The sequence below is a fragment of the Sebastes fasciatus genome, chromosome 12, assembly GCF_043250625.1.
Source record: "Sebastes fasciatus isolate fSebFas1 chromosome 12, fSebFas1.pri, whole genome shotgun sequence".
In the NCBI taxonomy this organism is placed as follows: Eukaryota; Metazoa; Chordata; class Actinopteri; order Perciformes; family Sebastidae; genus Sebastes; species Sebastes fasciatus.
In genome coordinates, this window is record NC_133806.1 from 10820215 (window position 1) to 10835385 (window position 15171).

The following is a 15171-nucleotide window of genomic DNA, read 5'->3' on the forward strand; positions in this document are numbered from 1 at the left end:
CTGGTTCAGGTATTGCTGACAATGGGGCCAATCTATTTAATTCAATTCTATATTTATAATGAAACTATTATACTGTATATTGCAATTTAACTCCTGTTTAAGTTTTGGCCAATTTGTTGCTGCATTAAAAAGGTTTACACTTGAATTTTAAGATTTTTAACCAAATTGCTTGTGTACGATTTATTATTTTAATAATTAACAATTCAGTAAATTTATGTATTTATTTATTACATTTTGTTTTACAAAGTTAGGAAAGCTATATTTAAGTCAAGCCTGATGTTGCCTTACGCATAAAAGAATGATCCCAGTCACTTCCACACAGTGAGGCTCATTAATTAAACACTAGTATAGTTGGATCGGTGCATCCCTATTGCAGCCCTGGGAAGATACATGGCTCATCACACTCCACAATATCCAAAGAGTTCCACGATTGTAGTGGATGATGCAGAGGCTTAGAACCATCCAATGCGAGGGTATTATCCTGCTTATACCATGGCCTCTTGCCAACAAAATGCCATATGTAATCAGAAAATATGAGTTGTTAATTTACACATACAACGTCTTTGGATCTCACTTTTCTGTTTAAAACAATCACAGAATGTATTTCCTGAGCTGAGTATTTGTGTGAACAACACTCTGAGTACTTTGGTTTTCATTAAGCCTCAGCGGTGGGGATAAAAATGTTACCGTTTGTCCGTAGGGAAAGGAAATAACCACAGCGAATTCATCCATCTGTTTTGGATATACTTGTTTTTGACAAACAGACTGACCAATCAGGAGGTCATTGTAAGGCCTTTCATCCAACAAACTGCAGCCTCACAAAGGGTTAATAAACCCAGATATAGACATCTCTGCAGAGTCATTCATACTGACCCATATAGCTGCATTCAATAATACACATTTGAGTCCCTCTCTCAGATGAACTCCCGCTGGATCATTATAGAGAATGGAATGCACTGTTGCCTATATTAAACAGAGATCCCCACTTTGTGCTGCAATACTATAATTAAACTCAGCAGAATATTTCTGGACCATTGTCCTGTGTGGTGATTTCCTTGAAGCCCACATTTTTTTTCCCAGGGGGCTGAATTCAGTCACAGCTCTGGTATTTGGGAACATTATTAACCCAGAGTGGGGTTCTTAGTCACTGCGTTCTGGACATGAAGGAGATGGACCTCTGCTGGGAAGTTGGCATATACAGTAGAGGATACAAAGCCCTGTGAGAACTGGCCTCTGGACTGGAGTTCATTGTGACCCAGATCCAACTCTTCTCTTCTCTTCTCTTCTCTTCTCTTCTCTTCTCTTCTCTTCTCTTCTCTTCTCTTCTCTTCTCTTCTCTTCTCTTCTCTTCTCTTCTCTTCTCTTCTCTTCTCCTCAGTTTGGGATTGTGGGTTTTGGGCAGGCAGTCACGTCTTAGTCCATCGCCCTAGGGGTCAGCGCACTGACGTCATGCCCCTCTCTGTGAGAGCCTGTGCCATCAGGAGTTCATTTCAGACTCTGCATTGGCCACTCAAACATTGCTACTCTAAGTGAATCTCTCTGAAATGGAAACACTACAAGACCTGGGAGTCAAAATGAGCCCTTTTTCTGATTTCTAAAGTAATACATATTTATGTATCAGGCGTTGGGATCTTTGCAATTGAGTGTAACGTTCCCGTCTGTGCTTTAGTGAGTTCTCCGTTACTTATTATTGACCTGATTGCTGGGAAACTAGTCATTCTTGCTCGAAAACCCACATCCCTCTGGAAACCATAAAAACACTTGTCGAGAAGGAAATAATGCACCCAGGGACACGCTGAGTGATCCATCTCAGATACAGGGATGTTGGCTGGTTAGACATCTGTGTTTGAGATGTTTCATGACCTACTTTTTCAGCAGCCTTTTAGTACGTGGATATGTGGATGATGCACATGAATTCGGGGAGGGCAATAAACAGCTGTCTGATTTGCTTTGGAAATTCAAGTTGACATCAGACGTCATAGCGCTGGCCTCCCGGCTTTGTGAGTCATGCCTCGTCTCGTTCTTTTACCTGGCAAGCGGAGGCAGAGCATACCTACCTAGCGCTGCAGATAACATTAAGGTCACGGTGCTCATTTTCAGCTCTTTACTTTGTTGATCTAATCTCGAGGTTGCGGTTAATGTGGCAACGCCTGACGGATGGCGTGTCAAATGTACAGAAATTAACGTTAAAACGCACAGTTCGTCACGTTGCTGTACATTAACGCAGGCCCAACCACAGCTGCTTATTCTGATCTTTTGCCATCACCTCCAGACGGTTACTATAACATGAGACAGCAGATACTAAAGATGTATCCATTCAGTCATTAGATAGAGAGATAAAGCAGTCCACTGGTGCGTGCCAGTGTACACACATGGCTGCACGGCTGTTGAGCATTTAGACGTCTAAAGGTCATTGAACGGTGCTGAGTGTGTCTCTCCAGTTGTGTTGAGTTAGCAGAGAGGCTGTCATTGGGCTGAATATGAAGGCTGTGAGCAGGTGAAGTCTGTTGGATCTTGACTTTCTCACCCCGACTCATTAAGAGCTTTTGTCTCGCAGAAGGCTGAGACAGATGAAACATGAGAGTCTGGGACTAATGTTTTCTTTGATGACGGATCCTGTGTGAGTTGGCTTTTAGTCTTCTGTGTCACCCTAGTGTGTGTGAGTGTTCGCGCCCTTGCATAGGTGGACGTTTTTGCGTGTAAGACAGGCAGCGCAGGGCCAGTATGCAGTTTGATTGATTATTATATCAGAGGTGATTATTATTACTGGGTGGTGGGAATGACTAGCCAGCAGTGCGCCCTGCCAGAGGGCTGTATCACTTATCACTGGGCTCTCCTCCAGCCATGCTGTAATGTTTTGGCAACCTGATATTGTTGCCATAATGCTCTCGCAATATTATTCTGTCACTTTGTTGTGTGCTCAGTCATGATCAAGGCACCTATCGCGCAGTGGAAAACCGTGCACTTTGTATCTGTATATGCGTGTTACTGTAGTCGCATCTTTTCACGGAGTCATGTTCAAACAGCTTCAAGTGTCTGCGCTTTTGACACACTCACAAATGTTGTCTGTTGGTGGTCCGCGCCGTACTGGCAGATAGATTCTCGCCTCATGAATATTTACAGGTGTGTATGATGTGTGGGCTTCACATGCAAGGATATACTCAGTCATGACAGAGTTTGTATTAGTGCTCTAATCTTCACACTGCAGATTTTGAGCGGGTTGACAGCAACAGGAAGGCGTTCGGTAGTTACCGAGAGAGAAAGCAAAGTGACAGCTCCCTCTCTTGTCCCCTCCCTCCGCATCAGCCACACTTTCATCACACAGCAATAAAAGTTAATAGGCATTTTGCGCTGCCTCTCTCGTCGCTCCCTCTCACTCTTTTTCCACTTGCTCCCACTTGCAACGGTGTGTTTTGTTTGAGCTCCGCTCCGTTGCTGGTACAAGCCAAAGTATTTACAGCGTAAATATTGGCAGTGAAAGTCTACACTGATGTCCAACTGCTGAGCCGGAAAAGGTGACTGCATCATTCCTCAAGACTCTCCCTCCTTTTCTTCCCCTCCTCTATTGTCTCTGTTCTTGTCCTCATCTTTTTCGGATGTGTTGTTGTTGTTTTTTTAATGTTGCTGACCCAAGTGTATCCTTTCTGTGTCTTTCAGGTTTACAGAAGATTTACTATAAGATTAGATTACGATGGCTGACAGTTTTAACTGTGACAACTGCAAGGAGTCCTTGTATGGACGCAAGTACATCCAGTCAGACGACAGTCCCTACTGCATCCCCTGTTACGACAGCAGGTTTTCAAACACCTGCGATGAGTGCAAAGAGCTGATCGGCCATGACGCAAGGGTAAGGCATTCATTTTGACATGATCAGACATGCAATCATGTATCTGCTGCACAACAGTAACAAACGAAGTACATGCAGGATTCCAATTGAAACAGGATCATGTTTAGAGTTGATTAAAAGAAAAAAGATATGTTACATAAATATTTCCGGTAACATTTATTTTCTGTAATACATGCACTGGAATGAACCAAAACGTTTTCACTACCAACTCGTCAAACACCGACGCTTGGTCAGTGGTCCTACGTTTCAAACTATGACACTCTAGGTAGAGACTAGCGTCAGTTTTGGACGTGTCGGGGACAGCGTGTCAGCTTCCACTCATTATATGCAGAGTGTCTTTTCAAAATAAACTTCCGTGTTCACAGGAAACGTACAGTTTCCGCTGTATGTATGCTGTCTATTTTCAAAATAAACTTCCAACATAGGTTTAGTTGTTTTTTAGGTTTACTTACACAATTAAATTACTTGGTTAGGTTTAGGCAGCAAAAACACTTGGACTAGTTAGGAGAAGATCATGGTTTGGGTTACAATACATAACTGGCGTTAGTAAAGTATGTAACTTAAATAACAAAACTGAGGTAAAATAAGTCAATGTTGACTTGGTTTCACACAGATCATGAACAGCGGTCTCCTGGGTCAAAGTCCTGTGTGTATTTGACCCATCCAACCTCCACTCCCATCTGCCCTATGCAGACTTTCTCTGTCTTTATACTACGTTAGTTGCTCGGACCGTCTAATAATGAAGCCAACATGTTTTCATTGGAGTTAGTTGAAAGCCTGCTGCGTCTCATACAGACGCTAAAGGGTGCCCTGGTGCGTCGGTTTCAGACGCCGAGGGGCATTAACCAAGCGTTGGTATTTGACGAGTTGTGAGTGAAAACGTGTTAAATGAACCGCACATGTGACCTTAGTCTTTCCATTCTATGATCCACATATTTGGAGTTGAAATAGAGATAAAGAACATCAAAGATCTGCCCTAAAGCCATTTGTTACCATGTTTTGACATGGCCTTTGGTAGCTAAAACAAAAGTTATGTCATGTTAATGACACATAATTCATGTCAAATGAGGCGTGTTCTATATACAGTATTTCGTGTGGCAAAACAAAGTAAAGGCCAATTTAACATGCAATTATGCAGGCAATTTCCACTAAGTCCACATAAGCCAACGGGCTAATTTTGTCTAAGATTGTAAAAATGCAGCATGAGGGAACTTCTCCCTCTTCCCCACAATCAAGTTAAAATTTAATCTCGCCTTAATGGAAAACACTAACATGAAGTGGATCATTTAAGACTGACATACGCTACTTAGGGCAGTTTACAGAACGGGGCATGCTACAGTGCTCAGTAGTTTGCTTAGCTAAGGAGGCCAATGAGTTATCAACACCCTCATGGGCAGTGGGGGATAAATAAAGCCAGCATTTTCTTGGCTCAGTGCCCTTTAGACAATCAATTCAACATCCTTGTGAGACTTTTTTTAAACAGAAGCATGCTCACAAGTACAGCACAGTATGTACACGTACACACAGAGGAACCATGTACTTGTTACTGCCTATGCAGACCTTACTGTATATGTGTCAGTTTGACCCAGACCAATCCAACCAGAAACCCTTGTTGGTGCTAAGTCTTGCAGTCTTTTCCTTATTTGCCTCCTTTAGATAATTGCAATTCTGATAAAACATGAAAATGAATTTGGAAAGGACTCTTGGAACGGATTTTTGTGATGTATTTATAAAATGACCTTCTATTCCTCGTTGTCTTTGCTGCCAGGAGCTCTTCTACGAGGACCGACACTATCACGAGCACTGCTTCCGCTGTTTCCGCTGCGATCGCTCGTTGGCAGACGAGCCGTTCACCAGCCAGGATGAGGCGCTGCTCTGCAACGACTGCTACTGTAACGAGTTCTCCTCGAAGTGTGTAGCCTGCGACAAAGTCGTCATGCCAGGTAAAGGTGCAAGACATCTGTGCATAGAGAATTGTGGGTGTTGAGATTTACGGCTCATTCCATCTGTGCTCTCTGAATGACTCTTTTAGGGCTGTCCTCGACCAAAGAAATTCTTAGTTGACTAACAATCATATAATTTTAGTTGATTTAATAGACAGATCTGTTAATCTGAGTTTCTCCACAAAGAATCATACAAAAAACAACACTTTAATTATTGTGTCTACCAGAGATAGGCTCATAAGTTTCTTGGAAATAAGTCATTCAGCATGAAAATAGCATAAAAAACGACTAATCAATTAAAGAAAACGTAGTCGACTAAGATCCAAACGACCGATTAGTCACAACACAAGTGTTAATTTAACATGTCTCCATGACTTAATCCATTATTTTTCTTTTTTCTTGAACTTTCAGTACAAAGTAATGCAAAAACTACACTAACAACGCTAATTCTTCCTGCCCGTCGTCCGCCACGTTTGTTTACACTAAAGTCACGTTTGATCGGGAGAGATTTTGTGAGATTTCCGCTTTTTTTTAGTCAGGACTCTTGTTGTTCATGAATGAATCTGTTAGTGTGTGCTGTGCTGTTTTGGCCATTGCTCACCACACACTACAGGAACAAAACTGTTAAATGTAACATAACATGTCATTACGTCTGGGGTCTCTCCCATTTTCATCTTTTAAGATTTGAAAATCTTTAAGTGTGGGCCAGCCTTAAGAGAGGGAGCCTTAAACTCTTTTTCCAACTATTTCATGCTTTTTTAACATGAACTAGCTTAGCTTAAAATCTGGAAAGAGAGAGAGATGATTTAAATGAAAGAGGAAGTGACATGTGAAATGCTTTGCGTATAATGCATTTGACAGTGCCACATATTATGGTTCTTCGCTCACCCACAAAGCAATAGTCTCGTTGTCCCACATTTTATTTTCCATGAAGTACACAAATTCAAATTCCAAGTTAGATAGGCAATGACTTTGGAAAATGATTACATGGCAAACTTCAGGAAGCTGGGACGAATGAAAAGTATAAAGTAACAGATCAAGCAGATAAAGAAAGGAAAAAGGTTTTAGAAAAAAAGAGGGAGAGGAGAGAGAGAGACGAAGTCGAGGGTCCACGATTGAGCAGCAGCCAGGGCTGAATGTGACAGAGTAATTGCCAGTCTGCTTGACTTGTTGTGTGTAAGCCAGATCCCCGGGGCTGGTGGGCTGCCAGCAGACTGCTGATAACAAGAGATAAGCAAGTCAGTTATTCCAGCGCCTCTGTAGCAGCGTACACAGTCGCCTTTATTTCTACTGTAGGTGTTTTTCTTATGAAGATCACACATTTGCATTACAGCGTTCAGTGTAAGTTATGCTCAAGTGAGTCACCTTGAGAAGGAAAACTAGTTATAGAGTTAACAAGTCAAAGACGTCTTAACTAGGAAAGCTCCTGGGATTTGGTAGGATACCGTACAATACTCAAAGTTCTTGAATATTACCAAATGTGTTGTTGCAATTCTAGATAGTGTTACATCTCCTCCAACTAAAGAACTAACAGTCCTTTTGTCATCATACCAAAATATGTACACCCTCAAAAACAGGCACACGCACTTATCTTTGTTTAACAGCTGAAGTTTTACAGCTGGAGTTGTTAATGTCAGCGACAGAAGGAGGGAAGAAACTTAACGCCATGTAAATGGATTTATCATAATATGATTTAGTCGTAAAGATTTCTCTGATAAAACTGCTGCAATGTTCCCAATACCAGAGACATATACAGGATGTTGTATGTCTCCCAAACGATGGTCCTCTTCTTTTCTCACTCTGTTTATTCTAATGAAAATCCTCTGATAGACAGCATTTCTGTTGTTGTTGCCGTCCGCTGTGACAAAGTACCTTCTTTGAGCTTTATTTTGAAGTTTGAATTTGCCAAGAATAAATATACACAAAGACACACTGAAAACCTATAATACATACTGTAGCAACAGAGTACATAGTAGCATGTGGTGCAAGGACAAGAGGTTGAAATGTTGTTGGAATTCTTGTGTATTTTTAGAATTTTTATCTTTTAATTAACCTTTATTTAACCAGCAGGGCAATTAATAGGGCGATTCAAATATTGAATCGCGAAAAATCACATGATTGTCCATAGTTAATCGTGATTAATCACAACTTAATCAAATTTTTCATCTGTTCAAAATGTACCTTAAAGGGAGATTTGTCAATTATTTAATACTCTTTTCAACATGGGAGTGGATCAATATGCTTGCTTTATGTAAATGTATGATTGGAAATCAATCAACAACACAAAACAATGATAAAATATTGTACAGAAACCCTCACAGGTACTGCATTTATCATAAAAAATATGCTCAAATCATAACATGGCAAACTGCAGCCCAACAGGCAACAACAACAGTCAGTGTGTCAGTGTGCTGATTTGACTATGACTTGCCCCAAACTGCATGTGATTGTCATAAAGTGGGCATGTCTGTAAAGGGGAGACTCGTGGGTACCCAGAGAACCCATTTTCATTCACATATCTTGAGGTCAGAGGTCAAGGGACCCCTTTGAAAATGGCCATGCCAGTTTTTCCTCACAAAAAATGTAGCATAACTTTGGAGCGCTTTTTGAACCCCCTTCGTGACAAACTAGTATGACATGGTCACAAGGTCACTTGACTTGAGAACACTGCAGCAAACAGACCGAAGCATTGAAACGTTGATGCAAAATGTCGGCTCCATGCAAACCACTGCATCACCATCAAATAAACCAACCAGTACAATAAAAAAAACCTCAAAAGCAAAGGGATAGATGGATTGGTTGGGGACACTGAGGGGAAAGCGGCGTTATCCTTTTCTGTACGGCCTGCCGCCAGTTTTCAGCAGTAGGAAAGAAGTGTGGGGCCTGTGGTATTATGATTTAAAATACAATATAGCTTAGTGAAACAAAATGAGTTTTATATGCCTTTAAGTGTATCATTTCATGGTTCACTAAAAATGACCACAAAAAAAACCCAAATGGCCGTAACAATCCTATGAAGGACGGTAAATGATGCATTCTACACAAAAAAGTTAAGTCTCCCTCTGCTCTCTGTCATTCTTTCCATCCCTCTTTCTCTTTTTCTTCCTCTGCCTCCTGTCGTCTCTCTTCCTCTGCTAGGTACGAGGAAGTTGGAGTATGCAGGCTCTACATGGCACGAGGGCTGCTTCATCTGTCACAGCTGCGAACAGCCAATTGGCTCGAAGTCCTTCATCCCTGACAAGGATGAGCACTACTGCGTGTCCTGCTATGAGGACAAGTTCGCCCCGCGCTGCACACGCTGTAAAAAGGTGAATGAAGTTATGCATGGTGGTCAAGGAAACAATGCAAACGCATGGGGAAACATGAGTGGGATTAATTAAGCAGGAACGTGCATGGGAATATATTTTAGAACTGAATTTAAAGGATCTCCACGTGACCTTTGACCTCTCTTATTTTCAGGCCCTGGCTAAAGGTGGCGTGACCTATCGGGACGAGCCGTGGCACAAGGAGTGTTTTGTGTGCACCAGCTGCAAGACACAGCTGGCGGGTCAACACTTCACCTCCCGAGACGAGAACCCTTACTGCCTCAAGTGCTTTGGCAGCCTGTACGCCAAGAAATGCGAGGCCTGCAGCAAACCAATCACAGGCAAGATTACATCACTATGTTCTACACGATAATATTGATTTGTGCTAGTTTTGATATTGGGTTAGGGTTAAATGATAACAATACTACTAATAATCCTAACGAGATTGACTCTTTGCTTATTTAGTCACAGCTCTGTCTCCTAAAAATGACGTTCCCATACAACGAAACTGCGTTGTGAATTACGTTTCAAGGGAAACGTATTATGTTTGGTTTTGACGTACGAGGAAGTCCGTGTAGGGAGGAGGTCAGGGTGGTGGATGGGTCTAACAAACGCAGGTCTTTTACCCTGGAGACCGTTGTTTGTGTCCCGTTTGAAACTAAAAGTCAAAGTTCACTTGTTTTAATTTATGTCCTTAGCTTGGTAACGTAACAAAAGTAGTAATTTTAAGCAAAACCATGATGTTTTTTACTAAACCTAACCAAATAGTTTTGTTGCATTTTTTTGTTTTGTTTTGTTTCAATTTCAACGTTGAACATGTTATTTAAAGGACCAGTGTGTAGCATTTAGGGGGATCTATTGGCAGAAGTGGAATATAATATTAATAAGTATGTTTTCTTTAGTGTATAATCGCCTGAAAATAAGAATCGTGTTTTCGTTACTTTAGAATGAACCGTTTATATCTACATAGGGAGCGGCTCCTTCACGCCATGTTTCAACAGTAGCCCAGAACGGACAAACCAAACACTGAACTTTTCCTGCTTGGGCTGGAGTCGATAACGCTACTCGCTCCCGTCGTCGCCGCCGCTCTCTCTCTTGCTTCACCACTCACTTCCCACGTACGCACACTCTAAGCAGTCTACTCTTACAACAACTGTCTCTAAAGAGGGCCATTTGCATTTTCACCTCGGCCATCGTAGCAATGCTACACGCTTCACAGATGGGAAAAGTCTTAATCTCCAACCTCACTGCTAGATACCACCAGATCCTGCACACTGTTCCTTTAAAACTGCGACCATAATCCGGGAGAAAATGTGTTTCTCTCGAAACGTAATTGAGAATGCAGTTTAGTTGTATGGGAACGTAATTTCGTAGGAGACAGGGTTGTTAGTCATGGATATCAGCGTTATAACTAAATAAGTTTTCAGGGGCTTTACATTTTCATACTCAATATACATCAAGCTTTTTTTCCCAGTTGTGTTTTGAAGCACGCATGATTTGCTGAATTCAAAGTCAGCCCTCTAAAGCTCAACATACAGTCTAATCTCTGTCTCATTGCTCCTCTTCTCCTAGGTTTTGGAGGAGGAAAGTACATCTCATTTGAGGAGCGCCAGTGGCATCAGCCATGTTTCACCTGCACCCAGTGCTCTGCTTCACTGGTGGGCGCCGGCTTTTTCCCCGACGGTGACAGGATCTTGTGCCGCGACTGCAACACCAACCTATAGAGCAGTCATTTACCACATTCTTCTCACCCTTCCCTTGACTTACCTTTCACCGTTCGCCACAGCATTTCAAGAACCACAAGGTTCAGGGAAGGTAACACAGGCTAACAAATGCTGCCTCTCAGGTCGTTTTTATATAAAGAGATCAGTTCCTCGTGGTCCCTGTCTGGGTCCGGTTTTCATCCAGGAGCTAGTGCTGCATTGTTTGAATGAACCACCACAAAGATTTCCTCTTTAACCAAAAACTTAATGATTTTAAGTTTATGGAGTGCCTTAAGAATAACATTACTTAAATGTTATGTACTATTGAACCAAAGAAATGCAAAATGCTAGACACTTTGCAAAAAAATCTTTCATAATTTTATATAAAACAAGTTGCCAGGTAGAGGTCAGACACAGAACACTGATACAGTAGTATGTAAAAAAGTATGGTGGAGGTACTGTCTTAATGCTCTTATAACTGCATTTTTAAGCATTTTAGTTCAGATATGTCATTAGGTAAAAACATGGAGAAAACATAGATAAACTTTGCTGATTATGCTTTCAGTGAGGTAGCCAGTTTATGGTAGTTATGATCAATAAAGTCATTTGCACTTTTGATAAGATATTCTCTTGCTACCATGTTATATGCACATAAAAACACAACAAAAAGACATGGCACACAGACCACTTTTTTGTCATGTATCTGCTTTCATTGACATTTATTTTTTCCTAAAGTTTCATCTTATTTCTGTCCTTTTCATTTGTTGTAATGAATCTTTTTTTTTTTTTTTTGATCACCATTGCTCAAAGAGCCAGCATTTATAACCCCGAAGAAGCTGAAATGAAATGCAGTACCGTCGCGTATTGCAGGAGTATGCATGCCATGATTTGCGTCAATGATTATTTTGTTGCTGTTAACGCTGTTTTGTTTTTCATTGTTAGTTTGTAACATGTATGTGAAAAGTTAAATCTATATTTCATTATTTCAGCTTTGATGCTGGTGAGTCAGAGTTGGCAAATATACATTTTAAGATGGAAAATACAGCATTGAGGCGATAACAGTATGAACTTACTGTAAAAAAAGAGAGATTATAATTGATACGGCTAAATACACACCCGATTTGACTGTTATCAGGCCGTTACATAGGCATTATCAGTCGTTATAAGCACCATAGATGTGGGTCATCAGGGTCCTACTACAGCTACTACGTTGTAAAAGTGAAAGCGAATTTTACGTTTTGAAAACAAACAAAAGGCTTCTTTAGGTTTACGCAACAAAACCACTTAGGTAAGTTTAGGGAAAACCATTGTGCTTTGGCTTAAAATAACTACGCTTCAAAAGTGAAAATGAAACTTAAGACTTGTGAACACAAAGACAACTACACAACGGTCTCCTGGGTGAAAACCCTGTGTTTTGTGTCTCATCCATCTAGGGCTATTGCAATAACCGCAATATTGACAAGCCAACCACAGGAGATGGCAAGCAACCATGACAACTGCTATCTTCATATTTTTTCATATTCTTTGCAATTGGAGTGCTGCATTTTTACACTTTGCTACAAACGACAGCAGCGCGACGAGGCGCTGAGCGTCTATTCTGCACTGAGCGTTGTACGTACAGTATGGTGTTTTTTTCTGGTCGTCGAGAGTTGAAAAATGTTCAACTTTGGATAAAACTCCACAATGACTATGTACTAGTATTCTAACTTGCGCTGACATTTTTGCAGATATTCCGTATCATAGCAATAGACACAACCAACACGCAGCTGAAAAAATTAGTATGAGTATTAAAGTATTTAATTTGTCTTAAAACTGTCATCTTTGTCATTTAAAAAGCAACAATATACCTACTGATAGCCTAACACCAAAGCGTATTCATACACAGTAGCACTGAAGTCAGGATAAAGTAATTTATAAAAATAGAAAAAGTTGCAATAATACCGCTTATCGCACTGTTGAGCCAATCATTATCACCGCAGCATCTCTATACTACAGCGCCTGACTTTCGCTTCTACTCCTGTCATAATTACTACGGTCGCTTTAGGTTCCTGTCGTCTTCTTTTATACCTTCTTTCGGTGATCTACCATGTGAATAGATGATAAAACATACTAGTGGGTGTAGTAGGCCCCTTTTGACCCACATCTATGGTGCTTAAAGCGACTGATGATGCCTATTTAATAGCCTGACAACAGTCTTATCGGCTGAAATACCACATGGTTAGTTTTATTTGTGAAGTCTTATTAAATAAAATGTACACTGACTGATCTTTTATATTGTGTGTGTATTTGTGGTAACAGTGAAATATCCACTACTGGTTTATGAGTTCAGTGCTTTCTGTGGACTTGTGTTTACTGTCTACGCCGGAGAAAACCCTTCTGGTGTGTTTAAAAAGTCTTTCTAGGAAGGATCAGTGTGTGAAAGAGAGAGAGAGAGAGAGTGCACCGGGGGAAGGGCATAAAAGTGTGTGAGAAAGTGTTAGAGAGAGAAACCATGTGTGTGTAATAAAAGACCAGAAAAAGTGTTTGTGTGTGTCTGTAGGTTAAAGATATTTGTGTGTGAGAGAAAGAGTGAAAGGGAGAGTGAGTGAAAAACTGTGTATGTGTGTCTGAATGTGTGTGTGTATGTATGTACTGTATATATGCACTGTTGTTTATGCTGAGTCGACTGTTTCATCGCCTTGATGAAGCACACATTCACAGACCGCCAGATACACTCTCCTGTCGGCATTGGTGAAATGTCCTCCTCCCTGCCTGCGTTTGAGATTTTTTCACCAAAAAAGGAAATGGAAAACTCGTAGCTGCATGGGGGAGGGAGGGAGGAAGGAGGAGGGAAGAGGGAGGAGGGAGGAGGGAGGGAGGGACGGGGGGGGGTGACTGGTGGTGGAAGTGGGAGAGAAAAGAGTGTGGGAGAGAGAAAGAGAGGGAGGATGTTCACATCTGGAGTTGCTCCATGGCACTTTCACTGGGGGGGTCAGCTCCACACACGGCCCTTTGGATTTATTGGGAAGGAGGAGACGGGCGAGGAGGTGGCGGCTAGCAGGAAGGGTCAGAGGAAGAGCTGTGGAGATGTTAACTGTATCAAACTATACACTTCTACAACTTTAACAGCCATTACTATGAATTTGAAAACCTCCTGCCTCATGGTCTTTCTGATTTTCAGCAGCTGTATGTTCTCTGACACTCTTTCTCCTTGAATGTGTCCCATGTCTTTGTTATTGCTGTAACCCAGAAATCAAGTTTACCCAACAGAACTTTGTATGTCTGAGAGAAAGTATGGCATTTCATTTAGTTTGCAAACAGCAGCATAGCCGGCTTCTCATACTCTCTTGTAAGAGGTCTGTCTCTTCACACAAAAGATATTAGGCTCACAATTTTAACATTTCACTAAAACGTCAACCTTCGATGCAAAAACAAACTGCATGACTTGTATTTAGTCTCTGAACATGACAAGACTGACACAAGTAGACCTAGCCGGACTCCATCAGCCATCTATAGTTGAAATAACATGTAAGGCTGTCTGCCAGGAAATGTCATTTACAATTTTACCAAAGAGAGACCAGGGTGTAGTTCACACACTAAACACAGCTCAGTTTATTTTAATCAAAGCTGCACATGTCAAAGTTTATACTGTGTGTGAAATTGAACTTGTCTTATCAGCCTAAATCACAAAGGGGAACTTCAATGACACTTAGCTTCCTCATGGAGACACTACAAGCTTTATTTTGCTTGCCATTTTTTGTAAAATACACACTGAATCATAGATAGTAGCAAGTGCTATTTAGCCAGTGGGCTACCTCCAGGTCTGAAAAGTGAAGCCAATACAGAAGTGTCTTAAGCTTGCATTCTTTCTAATAGCCAGCAGGGGGCGACTCCTCTGGTTGCAAAAAGAAGTCAGAAGTCTATGAGAAAATGAGCCTACTTCTCACTTGATTTATTACCTCAGTAAACATTGTTAACATGAGTTTATGGTCTCAATCGCTAGTTTGAAGTCTTCTTCAAAACAGCATGATGTTCATTTAATAAATTATGGTCCCATTTAGAGTCAAATAGACCATAAAGCAGGGTATGCTTTAGGGCGTGTCTACCTTGTGATTGACAGGTTGCTACCAAGGTCTTGTCCGATCTGGGATTTGGCCGCGTTTTCGTCATAGAACTTTCACAGTGTGTTTTCAGTTCATGAAAGTTAATTAAAACCTTTTTGATCGCCCGAAAATGTCTTATTCAGCATTTGGTTTTACTCAGCTCCACCCTGTCGTGTCACTTCTGGTTGCAGAAAAATAACATGGCGACAGACAAAATACCGAATTCGAGGCTTCAAAATGGTAATCCACAAACCAATGGATGACGTCACGGTGACTACGTCCACTTTTTAT

General features: G+C 41.2%; 1 protein-coding gene across 3 annotated transcripts in view; it reads left to right on the forward strand.

Annotated features, from left to right (window-relative positions):
• Nucleotides 1-13070, forward strand: part of fhl3a (four and a half LIM domains 3a) — a 35456-nt gene extending 22386 nt beyond the window's left edge. For 2 of the 3 annotated variants that reach the window (XM_074653090.1, XM_074653092.1), the window contains exons 2-7: nt 3658-3847; nt 5616-5790; nt 8929-9098; nt 9250-9436; nt 10668-12436; nt 12592-13070. In XM_074653090.1, the coding sequence (XP_074509191.1) occupies nt 3692-3847; nt 5616-5790; nt 8929-9098; nt 9250-9436; nt 10668-10819 (840 nt within the window). In that variant the 5' untranslated portion in view covers nt 3658-3691 and the 3' untranslated portion in view covers nt 10820-12436; nt 12592-13070. Of the gene's footprint in view, nt 1-3335; nt 3516-3657; nt 3848-5615; nt 5791-8928; nt 9099-9249; nt 9437-10667; nt 12437-12591 lie in introns of those variants that run through there. The other variant, XM_074653091.1, reaches the window with a different exon arrangement.
• The last annotated feature ends 2101 nt before the right edge of the window (nt 13071-15171 follow it).